The sequence below is a fragment of the Magnolia sinica genome, chromosome 18 (assembly GCF_029962835.1).
Source record: "Magnolia sinica isolate HGM2019 chromosome 18, MsV1, whole genome shotgun sequence".
NCBI lineage: Eukaryota > Viridiplantae > Streptophyta > Magnoliopsida > Magnoliales > Magnoliaceae > Magnolia > Magnolia sinica.
The window spans coordinates 9,432,144-9,457,899 of record NC_080590.1 but is presented as its reverse complement, the minus strand read 5'-3'; the positions used below and the strand labels follow the sequence as shown (position 1 = coordinate 9,457,899).

The 25,756-nt window shown below is 39.0% G+C and overlaps 1 protein-coding gene across 13 annotated transcripts; it reads right to left on the bottom strand.

The window, feature by feature from the left end:
- Positions 1 to 6,082: 6,082 nt before the first annotated feature.
- Positions 6,083 to 25,037, bottom strand: LOC131233975 (polycomb group protein EMF2B-like). 13 transcript variants are annotated; one of them, XM_058230890.1, is made up of 23 exons: positions 24,894 to 24,944; positions 22,553 to 22,627; positions 21,464 to 21,604; positions 20,735 to 20,900; positions 20,525 to 20,580; positions 19,868 to 19,979; positions 19,604 to 19,763; positions 19,448 to 19,516; positions 17,750 to 17,889; positions 17,095 to 17,157; positions 16,843 to 16,961; positions 14,867 to 14,931; positions 13,630 to 13,688; positions 13,426 to 13,479; positions 13,277 to 13,336; positions 12,564 to 12,610; positions 12,230 to 12,453; positions 11,846 to 12,131; positions 11,583 to 11,631; positions 11,006 to 11,089; positions 10,138 to 10,217; positions 7,368 to 7,457; positions 6,083 to 6,513 (listed from the first exon to the last, which is right to left on the bottom strand). In XM_058230890.1, exons 3-23 carry the CDS (start codon positions 21,496 to 21,498, stop codon positions 6,390 to 6,392), a joined length of 2,142 nt encoding a protein of 713 aa, XP_058086873.1. In that variant the 5' UTR covers positions 21,499 to 21,604; positions 22,553 to 22,627; positions 24,894 to 24,944; the 3' UTR covers positions 6,083 to 6,389. The 13 variants fall into 13 exon arrangements, 12 of the variants coding, with proteins under 12 accessions (XP_058086873.1, XP_058086871.1, XP_058086880.1 ...); XM_058230888.1 differs by lacking the exon at positions 22,553 to 22,627 and having other exon boundaries at positions 21,464 to 21,607; positions 24,894 to 25,037; XM_058230897.1 differs by lacking the exon at positions 22,553 to 22,627 and having other exon boundaries at positions 11,846 to 12,023; positions 12,317 to 12,453; positions 21,464 to 21,607; positions 24,894 to 25,037.
- Positions 25,038 to 25,756: the final 719 nt, after the last annotated feature.

Genomic DNA, 25,756 nt, shown 5'->3' with positions numbered 1-25,756 from the left:
GAATATACGGCCAGCTTATGTAAGTGGGGCTGAGCTGAGGTTGTGGTGTACCATAGTACATAGGATCAATAGGCGCTTGAGTATTTGAGTAAATATAAGGATGGCCATGCTGAGGTTGTGGCATGTATACCTGGGGATATTGAGTTGGATCAGAATTTCCTTGAGAATTTGAATTCCTGTAGTTGGTGTGACGATGATGGGAGCCATTGCCTCTTCTATGCATCCATGGAGTTGATGAGACGGATCTTGATGGCATGTAGATCGGTTGGGATGAAAGTAGGGAACTTTCAGCTTGTCTTCTCATTGAAAATCTCCTCTCTTTCCTTGTTTTACACCTTTGCTGTCACTCCTGAGAATCCTCTCTTTCTTAAGAAATTAAGAACCCTTTCTTTACAAAAGAGAGCTCTCTGACTCTCTCCTCACAACGGAACAAAGATTTTATAGGAGAGACTAGAGAGTCATTAACGAACGTGGATTGCCTACTTACGCAGCCGGTAGTGTTCGCCATGATGTGTGTTTTATCCACACCGTCCATCCGTATTTTAAGATCGTTTTATGGCAGGACGCGGATTGCGTCCTACCCATCCACGCCGTTAATCGCTTTTATCAGACCATTTTATGATGTGATTAAAAAAATGAGGCACGTCCACATCTTCATTGGACCACACCAAAGAAGCTGCAGTGATAATGACATCCACCGTTGAAACCTTTCTAAGGGCCACTGTGATGTTTTTTTACCATCCAACCTATTAATAAGGTCATGTAGACGTGGATGAAGTGAAAACACAAATATAAGCTTGATCCGAAACTTCTCCAGCTCCCAAGAACTTTTTAATGGTGGAAGTTCAATCCCCACTTTGTGGTTCAATTAACATTTAAGATTTGAACCTGCCACATTTTTTAGATCATACTTTAAAATGATACGAGAAAAACGATGAACGACGTGGATAAAACACTTACATCACTGTGGGCCCCACAAAGCCCTGCCCGGACGGTAATCCGTCCGGGCGCGGGTAGGACGCAATCTGCGTGGCATTACACCAAAAATAAGCTAGACCCAAATCTCAGGTGGACCACACCAAAAGAAACCGTGGTTATTGAGCTCCCATCGTTAAAAACTTCTTAGAGGTGACAGTAGTTTTCGATCAAGCTTATATTTGTGTTTACCCTTCGTCCAGGTATGTGTGACCAAATCAACAGGTTGGATGGAAAATAAACGTTACGTTGGGACCTAGGAAGTTTTAATGGTGGGCGCTCAATCACCACTGTTTTCCTGTGATGTGGTCCACCAGAGATTGAGATCTGCCTCATTTTTGGGTTCAAGCCCTATTATGATCTGGAAAAACGGATGGACGGCATGGATAAAACATATACAGCATAGTGAGGCCCACAGAACACGACCAGCAGCCACCTCGCTACTGGCAGCGGGACGCGGATTGCGTACTAGCCCCGCCCGTCCCTAGCTCCGAACGGGCAGTTCTGTGGGCGGACCCACCTTAATGTATCTGTAAATCCAAACCGTCTATCCCTTTTTTCATATTATTTTAAGGCATCAAAACAAAAACGATGCAGATCCAACGATCAGGTGGACCACACCAAATAATAATCTTGGTTGCATTAAAATACGCAAAGCATTAAATGTCAGTTGCATTAAATGCAAGAGTCAACTATGGTGTGGTCCATTTGATCGTTGGATCTGCCTCATTTTTGTTTCAATGCCGTAAAATAATATGAGAAAAGGGATAGACGGTTTGGATGTACAGAGACATCACGGTGTGCCAGCCCACAGAACTGCCCGCTCGGAGCTAGGGACGGGCGGGGTAGTACGCAATCCGCGTCCAGCAGCGTAAATAGGCACTCCGCCTCCCAGTACGAGTAGGAAAGATGCCCAACGGCCCTGCCTGTCTTATCTAAAAGTGTTGGAGTCGACTACTGTGGGCCCATGTGGTTTTTGTATAAAATCCAACCCGTCCAAAAGTGGGGCCACTCCATGATGATTTCATGGTCCAAAAATTAGTTTGATCTAATTATCAGGTGAGCCTCACCATACGAAACAATGTATACTTTTAGAAGCCTCTCAGTGCATGTGGCCACCTGATAATTGGATCGGTCTAAGCCTCACTACATCTGACCATCATAGGTGGGGTACACTTCATATAAACAGCATGTTGGCTCACGATTCTCGGCTCTACTGTTTTAGTTTTTCTAGGAAACTTGCCGTGAATGTTTCGTACATGACTGACGTGGATGGGACGACTTCATGTTGATGAGATCGAACCCGCACATCAGGTGGACCACCCTTTTTTAGAAGTGATGCCCAAAATTCAGACTGATTCAAGTCTCAGGTGGGCTACGCCATCTGAACCAATTGAGATGGAAGTTCTGCCGTTAAAATCATCCAAATTGTGTGTGGGGTCGTGCACATGCCCTCCAACCCTTGTTTTAAGGCCTGAGTTTACACCGTTCTCTATGGTGTGGCCCACCTAAGCCTTTTATCTGACTGACTGTTGGGATACCTGGCGAAAAGATGGCAGCCCACCCGATGGGTGGGACGGATCTGATGCATGTTTGTCCGATCAATTAACGCAAGGACCTCCGTGTCGAGGACGCGGTGTGGCTAGTGACGCTGTAGCTGGCCAAGTAGGGTCGGTGTTTTATGCGCCCTACCATGATGTTTGTGTTTTATCCACGCCGTCCATCCATTTTTCTAAGATCATTTTAGGACTTAGTCCCAAAAATGAGGGTGATCTAAATCTCAAGTGAGCCACACCATAGGAAAACAGTAATGATTGAATGTCCACCATTAAAAACCTCCTGGCCCACTGTAATGCTTATTTGACATCCAACCTGTTGACGGATGAAGGGAAAATAAATAAATATCAGTTTGATCCAGAACTTTTGGGCCCCAAGAAGATTTTAATGGTGGGCGTTTAATCAACACTATTTCCGGTGATGTGGTCTACTTGAGATTCGATTCTACCTCATTTTGGGGCTCAAACCATGAAATGATCTTGGAAAAATGGATGAACCGCGTGGATGAAACACAGAGATCATGGTGGGGCCCACAGAGCACCGACTAGTAGCCACTGGCCACTGGCATTGTCACTGGCCAATCCACGTCCGTTGATAGTGGATTAGGTGCGGCCCTGACGGTGGGGACCACCTTGTATTTAATGTATATCCATGACATCCATCCGTTTAGAGAGCTCATTTTAGAGCATGAACCCAGAACTGAAGCAGATCAAAATCTCAGGTGGACCACAGCACAGGAACAGTGATGATTAACCATTAAAAACTTCTTGTGGGTCACAAAAGTTTTGGATGAAGCTGATATTTGTTTTTTTTTTTTTTTTTTGTCCTTCGTCCAGATCTGTGAACTTTTCAACGGATTGAATGGAAAATAAACGTTACGGTGGACCATAGGAAGTTTTTAATGGTGGGCGTCCAATCACCACTGTTTCCTGTGGTCCGGTCCACCTGAGATTTGCGTTTGATTTATTTTCGGGCTCATACCTTAAAAGGTGCTGGAAAAATGGATGGACAGTGGATATATACAATACATACATCAAGGTGGGCCGTACGGTCAGCGGCACTGCATGTGTTGGGTGAGGCCGGGTCTGCACCTAATCCCTCTTTACTAATAAAGTTTACGAAGTAAGATAGCCATAGATTGGATTGTGATAGGACCCTTGTGATACTCTTCTGATTCTCTTCACAGAAAATTCATTCCTATTTGGAGGCACCCACCAAGAGTACTTTTAAGAGATTTTGAAACTCTGTCCTTCAAACTTTTACCACGTTCGATCTCCGTACCATGTAACAATGATTCTCCATGCCATGTAACAATGATTCCTTACTTTCTTGAAATAAGTTGTATACCTTTAGGCAGTTTCTCCCATAAATTGCCTTAAGAGGGGAGAGGTTTGCCCATCAAAACCTCGAGTTCATTGTGATAAAACTAAGTAGAAAACCTCTCCTTCATCTCTACCAAGGAGTATATTGAGTTTGGAGGAAGGTTTATATATCATGTAAAGATTACTCTCGTCATAGGTTCGGGTACCCATATGGTGTGTGTGGGTATGGGGGTGTATACAAAAAAAGGTGGATATTTATAAAAATAAAAAATAAAAAAATCAATATTGGCCTTCTGACCATTTCAACATTGCAGGTTCAATGCCACTTATCAAGTAGTGTAGCCTAATTGAGTGTTGAATCTGTCTTATATTTGGTTCGGGTACCCATGTGGTGTGTGTGGGTATGATGGTGTGCCACCACATGCCAATGTGGCCTAAAATGAGCGGATAAAAATGGTAGACAGTAGATTTTTCAAAAACATCATGATGGAAACTTTTTTTTTAGATAGGTTGGATTCTCAAAAACATCATAATAGGCTACACAACAATGAATGTAATTCAACAATGGGCATTCAATACTACTATTGTAAGTTGTGTGGCTCACTTGAGTGTTGGATCTACATCATATTTAGGCTCACCCTAAATGAGATGAATAAAATAGTTAGACAGGTAGATTTCTCAAAAACATGACCTGTTGATTTCCCATCATAGCACATTCATTCATCATAATTAGAATGCTCTCACAGTGACAATAGTTTAAGTTACTTTCCATAAGTTAAAAAGCAATATAAAAAAAATAACTTATTTAGTCACTTTATTTAATAAACTACTTATTTAAGTTGATTAACCAAATTAAATTAAGTAAAGTAACTTATTAACTTACAAAAGTTAAAAAAGCTACTTATTTGGTAGTATCCAGACGGGCCCTTAATATGAACCATCTGATTTAATCATTTTGTGGGCCATTGATAGGATCTACCGATATTGAAAGATTATCACGGGTTTCACGCATCCAAGAAGTCTCATCATATAAGTAGTATGGATCCCTGCAGCATGACCTCGGATCCATGGCTACAATCCCGTCATAAAAATGAAGAGAAAAGAAAAGGTATATCGGATGTGTTGTAGGAAATCTTGCCCATATCTAGGGGTGTACATCGAGTCAAACCGAGTCGAGCCTGCTTCAACTCGACTCGGCTCGGCCACTGGCTGACCTCAGCTTGAACTCGGTTCGGCTCGGTCCTCGAGCCTGACTGGCCAGCTTGGCTTGGTTCGGTTAGTAGCTCGGGCCGAGTTCGATCCTAGATCGAGCGGAGTTGGCCATTGAGGCATTTCCACAAATACCTTGACTGCACCTTCAAAATTCTTCTGTATGTGAAATGTTTAGTAAGAACAAAGATTAGCTCATCAATCATTTTCATAAATTGGATGAAAACTCTTCAAATCCCCTCATATTATAGGTTTGCTAGCCCTACGCACCTCTCCACATCCAGGTTGGCAAGCATAAAGGTGCAAGTTGAGGTAGCAACTACTTGGAATATCATCCACAGGAAAAACGACTCGCCCAAACTTGAGTCAAATTGGTTCGATCTGAGTCAAGTCGAGCTGGGGCCTGCTCAAGCTCAGCTCGAACTCATTTTCGAGTGAGTTCGAGCTCAAAAAATCAGCTCAACTCGGCTCAAACTCATCTTCGAACCAAGTTGAATCAAGCTTTTTCGAGTTGAGCCAAGCAAGCTAGCTCGGCTAGCTTGGTTCGTGTACACCCCTACCCATATCTCTGCACTACTCATTGGAAATCTCAAATTTTGGAGAGCACGTGCGACCATTGCACACATGTCAGTCATCCAGGCCATCCTCCATCAGGTAGCTTACCGTTTTCAATATGCCCACCTCCAAAATATCGGTTGGGCGGACAACACTCGTATGAGGACAATGGCCCATCAGCAGGAATTTTTTTTTTTTAAAAAGAGTCCAATACTCAACTTCTGCGTACCATCTCTTCATAGTCCGTTGGAAGCATGGCCCTACAAGCGGCAGGATGGTCCAGCAGTTCCATCTTCAGCCACTGTAACCCTTCTACTGAAACATTCCAAATCTAGGAGACTGTTTAGCATATCCCCCATACACCTGTGGGCCCCACCATCTCAACACTATGGATCACCCCACTGTGAGACGGCAACATTGCAGTACTCATTTCCAAATGCACTGGATAATCATTTGCAATATAGTTCTACAAAGTAGGAAACAGTAAACAAATTTCTGGTCACAGCGCTGCATTTCAATTAATGCATAGGCTTAATATCCTTACAATATACAAATGCAATATGAGGCTTATACATGTACTGCATCTACGAAATGGAAACATTCTCATTTTTGGTGCCCTAAAAAGAATGATAATCCCATTCCCAGAAAACGAATTTTAAAATTATGAATAGTTGTGGGCCATGGGATTGATAAATTAGATGCCCCCCTTGTCATCATTCCCACTGCAGTCTCTCCCTCCATCTCTGTCTTCGTTGGCCAAACAATCGCATGTCAGCTTTGTTTATCATCTGAGCTCTCATTTCGGAAACTGTCAAGAATTATGTTACAATTGTTCATCGAACGAGCATCCAGAAGGCTGTGATTCCAAAGTTTTATCATAAACAACCTCCAACACCTGCTCAGGTCATATACACAATTGGACAAAAAATGTTAGGATGAGAGAGAGAGAGAGAGAGAGAGAGAGAGAGAGCGCCCGCTTAAAATCAGGCCATCATTCATGGGTCCCATCATGTACATCTTTTTTCTCCTGGCCAGGAAATCAGGCCAGTCTGCTTGTCATGTCCACCACAAAGTTCCAATAGAAAATTAGAAAGTCTTTTGTGTAAATTGTGGCCCACCTATTGTTTGGCTGGCCTGAATTGTGTCAAAGCATCAAAATGGCGTGATCCACCCGATGGGTGCTTTCAATCTCATCCTTTAGTGCCACATTGGCATGTGGTGGCACATTAACTCGCCCAATGTTTCTCATCTGGCCATTTCTTTTGTAAATTGTGGCCCATCTATTGATTTGACTTAGCCTGAATTGTCAAAGCATCAAAATGATGTGATTCCACCTGATGGGAACTTTCAATCTCATCCTCTAGTGCGACATTGGCACATGTGGTGGCACATAGATGAGATGGCTTATCCATGGCGTTGCAGGCTCGGAAGTGGGTTATGGGCTCCATACATAATGGTTAAGAGTCATTCATATGGAATACATGAGCTATGAGAGTGTGGATATGTGCATCTACACATCTGTGTCATCATCAAGGTTGATATGTACCTTTCAAAAAAAAAAAAAAAGTAGATATGCGATGTGCATGTGTGTATATGGATTTACAGGTGTATGCATGCATGTATTCATGTCTGTATGTACACATGTACATGTCGCGATGCAAATTACAGGTGTGTGCATGCATGTATTCATGCCTGTATGTACACATGTACATGTCACGATGCAAATTACAAAAGGTAGAGATTTGCTACCAAATCAGAGCCGGCACTCGGACAAGGTCCCGTCCGTGTAGCCTTGAGAATGACTCACACGCCCATGGGATATGCCCATCCGCCAACACCCTGCAACCATGAAATGGTAGTTGTTTCAGGAAAAGAATATATATATATATATATATATATATATGATCACAACAATCAACATGATGGATAACTGCTCTTCTGGACTTCTATGCCTCTATCCATATTCAGCTACGGAGACAACTGAATGAATGCAATTTTCAAGGGATTGTTGATTAATGTCGTAAGATCGTCTAAATAAAATATCTCTGTTCACCAGTTTTGTGCTGAATAATCGTTGTTTAAATCACGAACAAACATTCATGAACATACAATCATGATGCCGTGATGCATCCCAGGAGGGGGCCTCAGAATCAATCCAATCAGTGGACTTGCCTTTCAATATCCAACAGCCATATTGTCTCTAGCTGCTTCGTTTTGGGTGTGTTTGGTTGCACCAAATTAGACTGATTAATCAGGAAATTTGGGGCAGACAAACACACCCTTAGAAAAAAGGTAACTTGTAAAATTCAAAAATCAGAAATTCAGCAAAGTTGGGAGTTTCTTTTAATCATAAAATTTCTTTCAGATGAAAGAATTTAAAGAGTAGAAATTTGGTTTGTGGAAAACTTGACATGGGCATGCGCATATACAGCATGAGTTGACATATTTCTACATATCACCCCACACAAAGCTAAACAGATCAAAAGAAGTTTGATTATTAAGGGAAACAGTTCAATGCTTGCTTCAAAATAATGAATCAACAATAAGCCAGTATCACGAGGATCTCATCACCCATCCAATCTTGACTGGACCGTGAGCCTCACATCTCATCATCTGCCCTTATATTTTAGCAGGTGATGGGTTATGTCGGGTCCCACAATCAGATATTATTCCCCTTTCCTTCAATTCAGTTTTATTTACTGATGAAATGGCTGCAGAATACAATTCTTACCACCTGCTATACATGGGGGTTATCTTGATTCTTGAGCAAATTAGAGACAAGTGAAACAGAGGGTACTTACAAATAAAAGCTTGAAGGAGATTGATCCCTCCTCACATAACAGACAATATGCTGAGCATACGCTACAAGGTTGTAGCATACGCTTTGTAGCATGTAGCGTATGTAGCGCATGCTACAGAGTACTTCTATATATATATATATATATATTGGAAACAGATTTTCAATGCTGTTGGTTAAACGAATTATGTAAAATGATGGTGACCCATCCTTCTCCCACATGGCAATTGTGTAGAGCTATCCAGACCGCCCAAATAGTGGGTCCAATTGTAGATGGAGAATATCTGTACATGAACCCATTATGGACAATCTTAATCATCTATAAATGGACCTCCACATGTATGGCTGAGGACTTTATGCCATATTGTAAATGGTGTGGAACTCACCTTTTAAAGAAATGTCTTAACTCGAAAGGTATCGAAAGAAAGCTTCTTTCAAAAGCCCTAATAGTTGACACAAGCTCCCATCTGGGGACCCAAATCTAAATTTCGATTACTTTTTTTTTTTTTTTTTTTGAAATTTCGATTACTTTGATCCACAAAGCCATTGATGACAAGATTTTGGCCGATGAATCAACCCTCCAAGAAGGTCGATTTGCTTTATTTTCAAGAGAATTGGAGCCCAGATCAAATTTCCCCCTTCACATATGTAAAGCTATGAAGCTCAAAAATTCAGTTTTTCGATTGACTGAATCTCTTCTCGAGCTTGATAGAGGTATGTTCTTACCCCTTGATATCTCTTAATGAGTTCCTTTTCATTTCGGATGAAGATTTGTAGTTTCTTTTGGGATCTTTTCAATTCTTTTTCGTTTTAGGAGGTTGGTTCCTATACAATGTTGTAGGATAGGATTGTTCTATGACATTGTCATGTGTGGGGCCTGCTATGGTGTGAATGGCTTGCATGTGACCCATCCAACCATCACATAAGCCACCATGGTTCTATGGAGGTGTTTGGGTGGTTGTGCATTGTTTTCAATGCCGTGGCCCATGTGCATGGGGCTCACTGTGGTTTTTGTATGGCATGGAGTCCAACTGTCCAGTCCATCATTTGGGCCACCACTCTAGCAGTGGTTTTCTAGTGGTTGTCCTATGCAGTGTGGTGTCCACGTGATGATGGTGGTGATCTTGTTTTCTAGTTGTGACTGTTCATTGTTCTCTATGGTCAAATACTTATATGTTAATAGAAATGTGACATTTGTACTTAATACTCTACAAACTTGTGGGATTTTATAATATAGTTTATAATTGTGTGTTTTGACAAGTGGTTTCAATTAGACATCATCAATTAAAGTAGTTGGCTTAGAAAGCTGTTGATGTGATAGTGATTTGATTTGGTTTAAATATAAGTGGATTGGCTTGCTTTTACTTGAAAAATGAAGCATTTTTTATTCTTTGCTTTTTTATATTTATTCTTACTATTTATCATATTTTCCAATTTTTAAATTAAAAACTAGAAGTCTCATGTAGCGTAATGGTTTAAATATAAGTGGATTGGCTTGCTTTTACTTGAAAAATGAAGCATTTTTTATTCTTTGCTTTTTTATATTTATTCTTACTATTTATCATATTTTCCAATTTTTAAATTAAAAACTAAAAGTCTCATGTAGCTTACGCTACATGCTATTTAAAACACACACACACACACACACACACACACACACACACACACACACACAAAAACAAACAATGTTTGTGTGTGAAAGCTAAAGTGGAGAGAGAGTACCTCTGTTTCCTCACAAATGAATTCCAAAGGTGCATGATCTGCTTCTCATCTTTGGTCACATCCACAAAATCATCAAGTAACTGCAACATATTATGATACCTTAGCATGCAGTATTGTATTACAATTTCACACCACTATTCATTATAATTTTCACATCATGATAGAAGAACAATTGATGACCTATGGAGTAACAAAAGTTATGGACCCTGATAGTGGAATGTTGGAAAAGGATTCATGTAGCCAACCCCAATTAATTGGGATAAGGCTTGGATGACGATGACAACAAATGGGCTAGTATGGGAGCTTCTTGAAATTAGGCCAAAACCAGCTTTCAGAAATACAAATTGCATGGCTTATTATTTTTCTGCGAGTTATATGATACTTTTTTGAAAGGTAGGAGTTAGATGATACCCAGGCAGCATATGGTGCTTGATACGCAGGCACCCATAAATTGTATACTTGAGATACATTAGTTCAAACCAACTAAATTGTGAAATCCACTGTCGCTTAGTCACTCCCAAAATGAGATTGTTTGAGATCCTAACCTCTGATTCTTGGACACTTGTTTGTTGAAAGAGGACCACTAGATATAGTTCATTCTTAACTGTCCAATAACTGTCCATCAATCTGATAGTCAGATTATCAAATAAGCATAATTTTGGGTGCATGATACATCTAAACCGAGAAACATAATTTGGATACTTTAAATTGAATTACTTGTATGCCACACAAGCAATTTCTAAGTGCCTGCATATCACCGGTCACAATCTGCCAGAGCATCAAAGTTTTTCTCATGTTTTTCCTTGTGATGTGGTTATCAAAAGGAGAAAAGAAAGGCAATGGCAACAGTTTAATAATCAAATCATACCCTCCGATCTTCAAAGTCTGCAATGTCATCATCAACCTCGTCCTCACTATCTCGATCGGACAATACTTGATCAAGTGTCATGGGCTACAACAACAATAAAGATTCCCATTTCTTAAGCAAAGTTATGCAATATCATGGAAAGAATGTAGTATTTTCTAATGATAGAAAAAAGAATGAAGGAACAGTTTCTTTGAAATTGTGATGAGATCTACTTGAAGCCCTAAAAATCAAATCAAGATCTTGCCATCCAGTATCATTGTGCGAATTAACTTCATAGAAGTTAAGCATTTGTAAGATCCAAACAGCTGAGATGGCTAAAATGATGACAATGACAATGATGATGACAAGGAAGCATTTGTAAGTCCCAACACTGCAAATAAGATATTACATGCTGGAAACAGCTTGTATACAAAATTCCAAAGAAACTGCACATACATGTTTGTGTGTCTGACATATGCATCTATATATATCTATAAACATACAACAGCCTCAAACTAATGGATAAAACATGTTTATAGAAACTAAACATAGGAGGAAGGAAGCAACGGAATCATCAAAGAGGTAAAAGAGTCAGCACCTGAGCTCTGTGAGAATGGAAGAACTGGCGCTTCTGAAGAAGTGCATGGCTGGAGAAAAGAGAACAATAATGGTTAATCAAACACATTTAATGAATATGGCAATGACAAAAAATTAAAAATTAAAAATTAAAAAATTCTAGAGGAAGATGGACCAGGCTAATTGCATGACTATAAAGGCATGCATTCTTCAGTGACATACAAGGTACAGAGGTCTTGGAATGCATGAAGAAATAACTTAAGAGAAACAAATGAATCAACTTACTTTCTGGGATCAGCTCGGTCAGCAGATATCTTCCTTGTCTTTGCAAACTGAAGCATAGAAGAAGGGGCAAGATAGTTTGCAGATATGGGCTGCACACATTCATTGCTAGCAGAAGCCTGTGCTGCAGCAGAGCAAAAACCTGCAACATTGGAGCTGGATGCAATGGTTTCTGTGACCTCTGCAGCCCAACCCAGGCCACAGCATTCAGTTTTATGCCTTTCCAAATGATTTTCAAAGAAAAATACTTTCAAAATTTTATGCTCTTTATCCTTATTAGAACCACCATCTGAACCATGAAGTTGATTAATTAGCCATCTCGAGAAGGTATTTGGCAGAAATAATTCAAAGATATTATAGTGCTCGTAGGGAATATTGGTAACTAACCCTTCTCAAATCTTTGAAGAAATAATCTGTTTGAAGGCTCAGCATCTTTTGAAGATGTTGTAATGGGCTTGCAGTAAGAATTCGTACCAGCATCCTTTTCCAAATGACCCTCATGAGAAGCTTCCCTGGACACTTCAGGTGAGGCACTGTTCCTGGCATGTGGATGTACATGCTTAGCATTTTGAACTAGCTTTTTCAATGTTCTACGCCTGCATGGCTTCGAGCTGCACACACAAATCAAGCTTCTTCAACCAACTAGAACAAATGTACATAAAGAAAAACCTCCTTAAATAGCTAAATTGTGATCAGAACTGCAACTAAATCAAGAAATTACCAGAAGGAAAATGTCTGTAGCCTTGGGTCAACTCCATCCGCAACACTCTGTATATAAATAAATATTACCAACAATTAAACAGTTTAAATAAATAGCATGGCTAAATGATGGTGTGCCTTGAACATGTGAATGCGTGGTGTGCCTTGATCTAACTCACGAACATTTATAAACAAAAATTAACAGCAAGTGACACAAATTTTCACTGAGTTAAGGTAAGAATAATCACACAAGTTAGCTAATGCACTACAATGTGAATATGTATCTAGACCTCCTAACCACCTTAGATGGACAAGGTCCTTTAGAAGATTGGAAACAACAACTTTGTTCTGTCTTACAAGCACGAATGTGGCTGCAAAGGTCACACCATAACTGTTAAACCGGTGAGTGCAGCTCAATCAATCTCAGGAACTACTGGCACAAACCGGATAGTGGTAGCACCCAAAAGGTCCATTTGAGTCAAGCATTAATGCACAGATCTTGCAGCTGCACTTTTAAGCATCCTTTCCACATAAGGACAGCTTCTTGAAAGGAAAGAAAACTTATAAAGGATCAACTTGGTTGTCCTGAATAGAAATAACTGCGAAGGTATGTTTATTAAATTGATAGTGGAACATGTTTTTCCCCACATGTATATTTTTAAGAGATAACAAGCAATTTAGCGTCAACCGAGAATCCTACAGAAGCATACTTGTAAATGTGAAGAGAGCTCAAACCTCAGATCTCCATATATCAGTTTTTACAGAAACATTCACAGCTTGATACTCTTCAGTTACCTGCAAAATAGGCAGCCACTTGCTTCAGTAAAAGAGTCAATAACAGTTAATTATCAAAATGTCATTTGGAAGTGCTGAAGTTTACCAACCCAAAACTCATAGTTGAATAAATCATGAGAGGTGGTTAAGTGGTATCTCAGACCCTGTAAAGAACACACTGAAATTGTGATGCATCGTAAACCAAAACCTAAGCTTCCAAAATGTACATGAACAAAAACCTTTACATAAATTTTTTTAGCATTCTATCTACAACCATATGAAACCTCAAAAAGTGACATAGATATAGATCTCACCTTAAAATTTGCACATTGCACCAAGCAAAATGGACAGGAGAAATCTTCGGTAACTGTTTCTTCAAAAAAATACATGAGATCAGAAGAAAGAAGCTTTTTGGAGTGAGAACCAAAAATTACCTCACACTCGTAGCAATATAAAATGATTTATCATAACAGGAAAAAAAAATGACACCAAGGAATTCCCCATTTCAAGTTATGGCCATAAAGACTGATCAATTCAATCCTGGATCAGATTGGCCTGCAAGGACAATTGTGGCATGAAAACTGATACACTACAATTTCCATGATGAAGAACCGCATTATGAATTCATGACGTAATCTCTCTGTCGAACCAGGGGCATCTACCATCTTTTGGGATCATAGACAACTTTTCCCACTTTGGATACACACATGGGTGATCCATCAGTGCTCAGCACTTCAGCAGTACAGATACTGAGGATACAAATCAATGGCCTAAAGGGAGTGTTATTCTGGATAGATGATTGTAATCACCTGAATCAAATCAAAGAGTTGGATAGAACTTTACTAATTTTATTTTTACCTAAGAACCCTTCAAGAAGTGCCTATGGCAAGACAGTTTTACCAATCATGAATTCAAAAGGAGGAATCCCAGATAAAGATGATGCACCAGAGACTTAGTTTCAAATGTGACACACTGACCAATACAAAATGAGTTAGTCCTAATGATGCCCAATGACTCGCTTGCAGATCTCTTTCTAGGACTCATAGTATTCCTGAAAACCCTTGTTACAATCTTGAATACAAATCAGGGTGCTGAAATTTGTAATTACACTGAAGAGCCCTATAGGTTATGTACATTTTCAATATAATAGAAGATGATTAAACTACACCTATCTCATGTTCAAAATATACCCCTCATGTAGAACATCCTCTGACAAAGAAACCCTAGAATTTCAAACATCAAACTTACCTCAGTATTGGAAAAGGTTTTTAGCTTTGACCTTTTAGAGAGAAGGAAGAAAGGAGAAACGAAAAATTAATGAAAGTAAACTATAAAGCAAGCAATAAAAAAAAAAGAGAAACACACTTTTATTTTGGACCTGTTCATGAAAACAACATCAATATGACAACTACAAAAATATCCATCAAGCAAAATTTTCACTAGATAAGACTAAAAGAAAATAACCACTTCAAAGTAAAAACAGCAAAAGATTGAGAAAGATGAAAACAAATATCTCATAAAAGTGAAATAATGGCAAAAGAGAAGGGCTACCTTCAGTCTTCTGCAGTGTGTTGTTATAGTACCTATAGTTGAAGATAACATTCCCAGTTCTCATTCTGTACGGAACAGAAAGCAATATTTAGAAAGGAGATTCTGAAGTTCCACAGAAAAAGGATAAGCTGTATCATACACAAGATCATTAGTAGGTTGAAAGTATCTAACAAATCCTAAAGACAACAATAGCATACATCTTTCTTTTGTTTGCCCCAGATTTGAAGAAATAGGTAAATATGGGTGTTCAAGAGCATTACTTTCTTGCACAAGGAAAATGTCACATAAAGATTTTCCTAGTTAATCTCTGCAAATAATTTCATCTGAAAAATGTGTTTATTTGAACCAAAAAGAACATAATGTGCAAAATGGTTTGCAAATGCACCATCATTCATCCCTTGATTGAGGGTAGGTATTCCATAAAAGACCAGGCAGCTGAAGCAATATTCCAGTTGGCTAAGATAAGCACTCTAGAGTTTACATCCATGATCCATGTAAGAAGGACAATCCTTTTTTCTCATTTTGAAAATTTCCCATGTCAGTACCTGTCCAAGTCTGCCAACCTGACACCTCTGGACACAGATCATATAAATTTTATTTTTTTTTAAATCTAATTTTTTATGTTTAATATATTCACTTTTGCTCGTGGAATACTTTTTAATGTCTGGTATTGATGTCATTTGTTTGGGATTTTTATGTATAAATAATTGCAAGATACTACTAAACTATAACTTTTATTATGTAAAATAATGCAAAATAACTGCAAGGATGCATAGCTGAATCTGACTTTCAAGACTCCACCATGTTTGATGCTTCATATCTATGTTTGATGCTGACACACATCCATGTCCAAGTTCCACAGTCTAATGCAAATTATGCCCCTAAAGGACGAGCACAACCTCATCATCAAAACAGAGAACTGCCAATCACAGTCAACCTAGTTGTGCCCTCCAGGAAAGCCACAGTAAGTTAAAATTTCTGTTGACCCTGTAAAGGGATGCTCTATAAATTTAAAGGACAACTAGAAGGAGAAGTCTGGACAAGAACTAGACTGAATCCTCAAATAGCCAAGGGTAGAAGCACACTGTTGAAAAAGCAGGGAAAAAAACTGCAATGACACACCTTATAAAATTGATGGCACCTTAAAAGCAGCAACCTCATACTGTCTGCCTCCTATGGTACACAGGGTCCCAGACAAGGAAAGTCGCAAGTATATGGGAAAAGGATACAACTAATCAATTCTAAATAAATCCAGGATATGGATAAGGATACAGGTATCCCATCTATAACATGATAATCATAGTTACATTTATGATGAAATGTTTGACATATTCCATTAAATTTTAGTTTTATTAAGGCAATGTTATTCAGTGTTTCCTCTTTTATTGATTGTTTATTCCTTCTAACGTGATGTTTTTAACATCATTGTTAATGTTCAAAACTTTTATAGTACACAAGTGCATTTATTTTACAGTACAAACATGCATTTATTATGAAAAGAATGTAAGAAAATCTCCAGGATTTCAAAATTACAAATTTAATACAGTAGGATTCAGTTACAGCACTGCAAGTGTCCTAGACCGCAGAGTACTAGTATTGATATATCATGCGTCTCCGACACAATACGTCGGGCATGGGCATCATAGTCCACCCCTTCTACAACAACCCAACGTGCTATATAGACTTAACCCTTATCATGAACTCAAGATCAATTTACGGAAAAAATTACAAAACAAATAATCTCCCAAAATACTGGTTCCAAGCAAATCATTTTAGTTGCTGATTCAGGAGTAGAATTTATTTGCTTCTTGTGAACATATCCACCTGCATTCCAAGTGGAATAGAGCATTTGTTTCTTGAGGATCCAAGTCTGGATTTAATTTGGATGAGATGAAATGGTATCTAAAAGTTCGTAACCTCAAAGACAAGAGGCTTTGAATAGCTAATTTAAAGAAGAAAAATAAAGATTCAGTTACCGGATGATATGAGATAATGACGATGTAGGAACATCATACGTGTAAGAATCATAAGGAGATCTCTCTTTTGCTCCAACCTCTTGTGCCAAAACATTCACTTGCACTTGCCTCAACAAATTCTGGAAGAAAAATGAGTTTCAATCTTTAAAATAATTGAATCTTGATGCAATAGCGAAAGATCATTTGAAGAGAAAGAAGAGTTAAATTGCATCTGCAGTGGAAACATGATACACCAGGTAAGCATGAACTCACCATGGTTCTAGAATTACGAGGAATCTTGATTGTTATACAGTTGTCCCCATCCAAACAACTTGGCTGCAAGACATAATAATGTCAAAATACATTTTATCAATCTAATAATATTTTTTTTTGAAGAAGTTGGCACCAAGACTCGAACATTTAATCTAATAATATTTTTTAAATACATAACAATCTTCTTCTTCTTTTTTCCAAGAATCTATGTAGTGGTGTCATCTTGTATTGACACATGCCTATGTTCCCATGTCTGGCACTACTAGACACAGCTCATATAAAAAAGACTAACTGATTATATCTAATTGTTGTTATCTTTTATTTTCAGACTTCACATATTAATTGCTTTTAGCTTTGTGATTAAAAATTTATCTGTGGGATCTTTTACATATAATATTTGCTATCCAAACCTTAGGGAAAAGGGCATAGATATAGAACAAGATTTAGGAATGAGACACTGAAAATATAGTAAAACAATCCCAGAAATAAAAGTGATGTCCCAGAGGCAGAAAAGTGAACTTAAAGCTCAAAAGGAATATGCACAAACATCTTCAAGATAAATCAAAAGGTGAATGAGAGTTGCTCATATAGTAAGTGGTCCCACAGAGCTAAAATGTTGTTAAGTGGTTAACTAATTGCATTTACATCTACCTACCTCAAGAAAACCAGAGTGCATTTCTACAGTTGATAGAATCTCTGCTCTTGCTCCCATACTCAAGCTTGCACACTTCTCCCAAGAGGAATAGAGTGATTCCATTGGTAGTCTGCCCCAAAGACAATGTCCCTCAAATTTTGCTGCCAAGAAATGTGTCAAATTGTCAAGATATAAGTTTCCAAAAAGCAGTTATAAAATGTTATTCCATCTACAAATATCGCAACCTCTGAAAAGAAAATGTCTAACCAACAACATCAGCATCGTTAAGGTGAAGAATATCAGGCAAAACAATTGAAATCATAAAGATAGCATCAAGATGAACTCCTATCATTCCAAGTTTGCACATTTCATACTTCAAACAAATTGCAATCCCTCCCTCCTTCCCTCCCTCCCCTTTATGGCAGTTGCCAGCAGCCAGTTTTTTCCCTTGACGAAGAAGAAGGAAAGAGCAGGTTGCTGGCGAGTCCATATGGCTGCTCCCAGTGGGGGCGGCAAAGGTTGTCAGTGCAGTGGTTGTAGCGAGTGACGGTGGCCATGGCAGCCACTTTCACAGCTAGTAACAAAGTGATAGTAAAAAAGCTTCTTCTTCTTCTTTCCTCAAGGTCATAAGCCATTTTATGGTGTTCAACTAGTTTTAAATAGCAGTTTACCAAACTAACTTTTGTCACATGAGTAGTTGAATTGGGTTGTCTACAAAAAAAAAAAAGTAACTTATCATCATGTATCCAAACATGGAGCATCACTAAACGTCACTACTTTTCTTTTCTTTTTTTGAGAGATACATCACTAAACTTCTTGTATTAGAGATATTACAATTTATTTAGCATCAACTTCACGTGATAGAGAACTATGTCATTGTCCATTTTCCATGTGCTGGGTTGTCAAACTATAATTATTAATGGGGGATAAGATAATGCACCATTCATCATATATTACAGTTCCTGAGACCAGCAAATATAAGACATTTGAAACAAGCATAATGTCCCACAGCAGCAAAAGTCATGTTGTGCCCCTTCCTAATATGTGCGCGCCAAATCCAAGCTGCTCCACAGATAGTAATTCCAAATAATGAAGCATTTGATTTGGACAAGGATACAGATTTTTATATTTTATTTTTGGATATTTCTTAAATTCCATTTTAGAAGCTTAGCTTATTTCAGCCTGTATGTCCTCACCATAGCTGAATTGTATTAATTATTTGGTTAAAACATTCAAAAGAATGCAATGCACTGGAAACAGAAAGGTATGCAAGCAGGCATATTATAGCACTCACTCAACCAGAAACACAAACAAGCAGGCACCCACAACACATATGCACACAAGCATGTTATATGGATAATCCAATTGTAGCAATGTATCAAAACAGTTATTGAACTGTAGCGAGATTTTTGCCAACTTTTTAGATATTTTTTTCTAATCACTCCAGAGCATGAACCATGAAAACAATGTAAAATGCAGGTAAAACACGTGGTTCTTTGCATCCCCCATATGACGTATTATAACCAAACAACATTCCAGATTAGTTCTGCGTCTAACGAATATGGTACATGGAAAAGAAGCCCATGAACAATGATAACAATGTAGTTCTCTGCATTGCATGCATAAAGTAGTATAAGTCTACCAACCAACATAACAAGTCAGTTCATCAGAGAAAAAGGAAAGAAAATAGAAAGAACGAAAAATAGAAACAAAAATTACATGGAAAAGATGCCAGATCAAATTGGTCTTTGAGTAGATCACTTTCACTGGAAGAAATTGCAGCTTCCCCTGAAGAAAAAATAAACTAAATTGACCACATTCTTTTACAATCCTTATTTCCTATCCAAACATGTGTATATGCCAGCTGGAGTATACCATAGCTGACAAGTAAGACGGTGAGATTGCCAGCTTTGCCATCAGCTGACAACTTCCTAAGCTCAGGAATAATAAAGGTGGCTTCTTTTTTATCTCCACTCCCAAACTCAGAGTAAGCTTTCAGAATGCATGTCCTCCTGAGCTGATAAACTGCAGAATGCTGTTGTACAACCACATCAGAGCTTATCCAGAAAGGGACTGATAGGCAGCATGCCACAGGAAATTAAATGACCTATGGAAGCATATACATTTGATATGGCATACCTCTGCAACTGTAATATCAGAAACAGGTTTTGCCAACAGAACATACAGGGGTAATGCATTTTGCACTTGCACTTCATCGCTCCCAGTCCCAAGCGATATGGTCATTTGTATTCTACAAGTCAAATGATGGTGATACAGTCAGTGTCCTCAGGTTTGAATGGCTAAAGACAATGATGATACTACATAACAAACATATCAGTTCGGCTACATAAAAGAAAATGGAAACTCAAAGCTTAGATCAGGTCAAAGCAAAAGGTTTCCCTCATTGATGACACAGAGCAAAGCAGAATATTCTAACATTTTAATGTGTTCAGAATCTTATTGGGATTAGAGAACACACAGGAAAACCAAACAAGTCAACACGAAGAAATAAAAGTACTACTTATGATGCCAAGTATTTATCCATGTACAAAAATGAAAAGAAACGATCAAGTAATATATTTCTAGAGCAACATCTGGGACCAAAACAAGCGAGTAAAACCCTTTTTCTGTCGAAAATCCTTAATAAAAAAGAATCGTAAGTGTTGGTATCTACGAATAACCCCATTCCGATATACCATCCAGCAGCTGGCAGAGCATACAGAAATTTTACAAGGTGGCGTTTAGTATCTATAAATACATTTAAGATCATAGAGATAATTAAAGGGAAAACAACACCTCCTTTTGCGATTGGCCTGTATTTTGTAGTGTAAACATCTCTGAAGAAATGACGGCTGCAACAAAAATGTTCCCAATCAGAATTTAACATGTTCTTGCAAATGAAAATATTCCTCCATCAGAAGGGAAGTGACAAACTACAGTCTATGCACTACTTTTACCACAGGAAAAACTGCAGGCTTGAACATTACATAAAGATCAAGAACTTACATTTTGCAATGCGCGGCGTTGAAGAATATTATAGAATTCAACAGGTTTGCAGTAAATTGACAAACTTTCTTCAGCTGCAGCTGCCTCATCCACGGATAAATGCCGAGAGTCTTGATGGCACATTTGTTCTACAGTCCGAGAATGGCTGCAGTTGCAACCAAGGTTCCTACAATATGTATGGGATTAAGGTGTCAACATATTACTCTTCAATACTTGCATTTACTCTTCAATTTTCATAAGCATACACCTAGATCAAAGGTTGGCGCCAATCTGGGAGATTTCCAGTGAATCCCTATCCAGAAGGGGGCCCATCAAATGGATGCCTTGGATCACCAAACCACGGGGCCCACATGGGAATCCTGCATGTCAGCAAACTGTACATTTGCTGATGATCCAGATCCTGAAATTCCTCGATGCATACATTGTCACCATCATAGCCTTGTCCCAGCTATCTGGGATCAGTTGTTGATGCATTTATCATAAATATAAATGTGAGCACAGCACTGGGTGTTTTGCCTAAATGGTATCACTGCACAGCCTAGAATTGGCATTTATTAATTGAGACTTGACTCTTTGAGAGAAAAGCTGACATGGAACACACTTTTCGGAGATTGAGAGAGTTAATGACACATAACCGCACCGTAGTATAGCCTAGTGAAAAAAACTGCATAGTTGAATCAATGCAGCAGATGGGAACCAGTAATAGAGTTCAGAAGAAGGCAAACTTACGTGGTCTCACGAGCCACCAAAGGTAAGCCTGGCATTTTGGTAGTAAAATGTCCACAAGGTGATTCAAATTCATAGCTCTTTCAGCCTTTCCAGATCAAATCAGTGGATATTAACCAAGTGCTACGGTTTCTTCCTCAAAACCTGCTGCAGAAGACCAGATTCACGGAGTTAGAAATTAAAATGGAAAATCCAAGATGCTAATGTCTTCCAATTTTATTTTATTTTTTGTAGATGACGGAAAGATGAAAAAATAAGACCACTACCAGCATTAATTTTTTTTTTTTAAAAAATCAAAATATTGGTTAGTGAATAGTAATTCAGTTATAATGAATTATTAATCATGGACACAGCAAGAAAAGATGAGAAGGGAAAAGAAAATTTCCCAAGTATTTGATTTGGAAGATGACTGTCTAATCAGAAATTAATGTATTGGTTATGTAATGAAGATATAATAAAGGTGATACATGCTAACTTAAATTATGAGATCAGCATTCAATGAATCAATTTATTTATTCGCACAATTTATTCAAATTATTTAGTAAATAATAAATGGCAAGTTATTGATTTTTATTTTTTTTTAAGGAAAGATTTTATTATTTTCTCTATAAAGATGTCATTGGGAAAAAAACAAAATTTAGTTTTTTTTTTTTTTGTAAATGACAAAAGGGTGTCCCTCCCCTTTAATGCGGGACTATTTCCTACGGATGCACACAATCACCCGCCAACCACGTGCATCGGGTAATCCACGGGGTGGGGACTCGTACTCGTGTCTGTGGGGAGCAAACCCACAACCGAAGCCATCCAACCACGTGTTGGGCAATCCACGGGGTGGGGACTCGAACTTGTGTCTGTGGGGAGCAAACCCACGACCGAAGCCATTCGCCCAAACCGTGACGGGTACAAAATTTAATTATTGCTGAAGAAAAATAATGAATGACTACTTAATTCCAAATTTTCCATCACAACTAGTTTGGCTTTATGTTCCATCAGATCTAAAGCATAAGACTGTGTTAGAATGAAACCTCCTATCTCAATACTCTCTTTTTGACAATCATGACCCAATTTTAACATCAATATCTACAAGCTTACCTGAAACCCACTTGAATATATTCGAAGAAGTACTTTCTAATCTCTCACGAACTATCTGCTCAAATTTCGCTTTCCCTATATGAACATATCCACTAGTCAATTAAATATGATCTGAATTTTTTTTTCCAAAATAATGTATCTTCGCAAGAAAACATTGCGCGCCCATCATTGACATTGAGAACAGGATACACGTACAAGATACAAACCATCCATGGTGATGTGCAGCATGCACCCAATAGTTTATGGTCCAAATCTCAAAAATCACCCAGATCACTTGATCAGCCAATCCTAAGCCTCCAAATGGTGATTTTGCCCATAAAAGGCAGACCTTTTCTTACTTCTAGTTTTTTGTCTTTTGATTCCAATTTGTAGGCCTCTGATTGGACAGTAAGCACTGTCCAATAAGTGCAATTTTCTTAGCTATGGGCCCTTAATGCAAACCCCAAAAGGGATGGCAAATAGATAAAAAGAAGAAGAATAAGAAGATGGAGAAAGAGTTTGCAGGAAAGAACCCAACAACCCTCTAGCCGAATGCTAGAGACCACGAAAAACACCCTCTCTAAATCTTCTACCAAAGATAAAAACATGAAAACTGAATTTTTATTCCATAATCATAATAATAATGCATTGCACCTCCATAACATAGCCTTATATAGACTCTTAAAAAAAATGAAAAGCCCTAATAATAGGAAATGAGTCAAATGACCGTTTGTTTCTTTGGTTTGGTTTGTTTTGTTTTGTTTTCTTCTTTTTCCTGCTATTCTCTCTTTTAGTTTAATGAATGCATGACCTTTCAAAAAAAAAAAAATTTAATAATAGGAAATGACCAAACTACCCCTAAATCCTCTCACTGCCATATGAGCCTCATATAAATGTGCTATCTCACCTATATGGCCCTAAAATTGCATGATCTTGTGCTCATTTGAAGGCTTAATCAATAAGCTATCAAACGAGACTAATTTCATGTCATTCGAATACTGTTCAATGCCCCAAAAGCCACCTCCTAAGAAAGTGACAAAAGTACAAAAGAGAATTTATTAACTAAATCATGATTCAATCCCACCCTAAGGACTAATTAAATAAATAAAACCAATGAAACTAATGACCATATGATTGATCGCATAGGCCCCACAAATTAAGTTGACCGTTCATCCCATTCAATTGATTATCAGACCATTGATTTGGTCTAGATCATCAATTAAGACAATCTGAATGGTAGGATTGGTCAGATCTTAGATCAACTAGCTCGTGTAGCCATTTGGTTGCATCAACCCTTCATGGTAAGTTGAACAAAATGAAAGGGCCAGATCCTGCCCATATATGCCATAGTTTTCCGATTCGGACACAGAAACCTGTGATCACAGCCCCCAGCCCTATCCTTTCCATTATAGTAATTATCACAAGTACACACTCAAACAATTTCGCTCAAGATTATCCTATAATCAGATACTCAGTTCAGTTAATCCTCCAACATGTGTGTTTGCATCAAAACAGAGTTTACCCATTATCTGTCTCCATTCTAGCCATTTCTCAATAATGCGTTGGACCCGACTCAGTCATCAAACATTACATGCACACATAGCAAGAACCCAGGTTTAAATTATTGTTCTGAACCAGTATGTTTCGCTCGATATGAACCAGTTTCAGCCATTGTTTCAGCCCGATACAGGTCGAAACAACCTGGTTTGGCAGTGAAAAATACAGTACACTGAAACTGATTTTCTATCCTTGCTGACAACCGACCACAAACTCGGAAATGTCTTTGATGCCCGGCTACATATGCCTGTGGGACAGATCAACAGTCCATTTATTTTCTGGGCCAGACATTTGGAGCAGGGCCAGTTCGTGGGCCTGAACTTAGGCCAGCCCCAGATCATGGCATCAATATACGGCATACATTCAACCTCGAGCCGGATCGCAGCAGAAAATGGCTTCTAGGCCAGGGAGGTGGGCCCCGGAATCAGGACAAGCCACTTTGAAATTAGGCGCGAGGCCAGGATACAACGTGAAGGGCCCGCGAAACCCGACGATCCAGCCCGGCCCATTAACAGCCCTACATGGTGAGAAACGTGAGCATTGCCTTACAGTCCATGCAATTGCATATTTTCCCATCACGCATGAATTTTCTCAAGCAAAACCCTAAAAAAGGGAAAACTGAAACGAACCAGAGCAGCAATGAAGTAAATGGGGGAAAAAGAGAAAAAAGAAAAGAATAAAAATCAGAAATTTCCAACGAATCGGATCGAGTTGCGAAATCGTCGAGCAAAATGAACGGATCTGAAAGCAGTGGGTATTGAATAAAAAGAGATTGGACGGGTGAGAGAGCGAGAGAAGTCCATACCTTTGCCCTAGCTGGAGGTTTGAAAATCGCACGAGGATTATTCGCATTCTGTCCGCCCAGAGGATAAGAGGGAGTTACGCGTGTCGGAGTGGGGAAAGCACATCCCTCAAATTTCCCTATTTTGGGAAGCTCGTTTTATATAGGCGCACGTTAGAGATGGGGCAGATATGTAGATTTGTCGGGACGCGGATTGCGTCCTACCCCGCCTGTCTATAGCCACGAATGGGCAGTTTTGTGGGCGGGCCAACCGTCATGTATCGTATATCTACACCGTCTATCCCTTTTCTCACATCATTTTAAGGCACTGGAACCCAAAAAGGGTTTCAAAGGCAGCCGTTCAATCCCACTATTTCTTGTGATGTGGGCCACCTGAGAGCCATATATGGGTGATTTTCGGAGGGCCCACTGCCATAAGGGGCCTTGACAAAATGCACGGTGTAGATGCTCTACACACATCATGGTGGGGCCCACGTTTGGTGGCCCACCATCGGCTAGGGACCGTCCCAACGCCCTGACAAGTCAGCAGTAGCAGCAGGCGCTGCTGCTCTCTCTCTTATTTTTATTTAAAAAAAACAATAATTCCACGGTTTTTCATATGTGGAGCCCGCATACGGAGAATCCGACCCAACCGTTGGATTCCATGACTCAAGATCGACCAAACAAGCCCAATATTCAATATGTTTTGGGGATGTAGAAAGATCAGAGTACATTTTAACGGTGAAAACCACTATTTTCTAAGCTATGGCCCATCAGATAGTCGGATTGACTTCATTTTTCGGCTCAATGCCTAAAATGATATTGGGAATGGAATGGACGGCGTGGATTAAACTTATACATCGAGGTGGGGCCTACATGAGCTACAC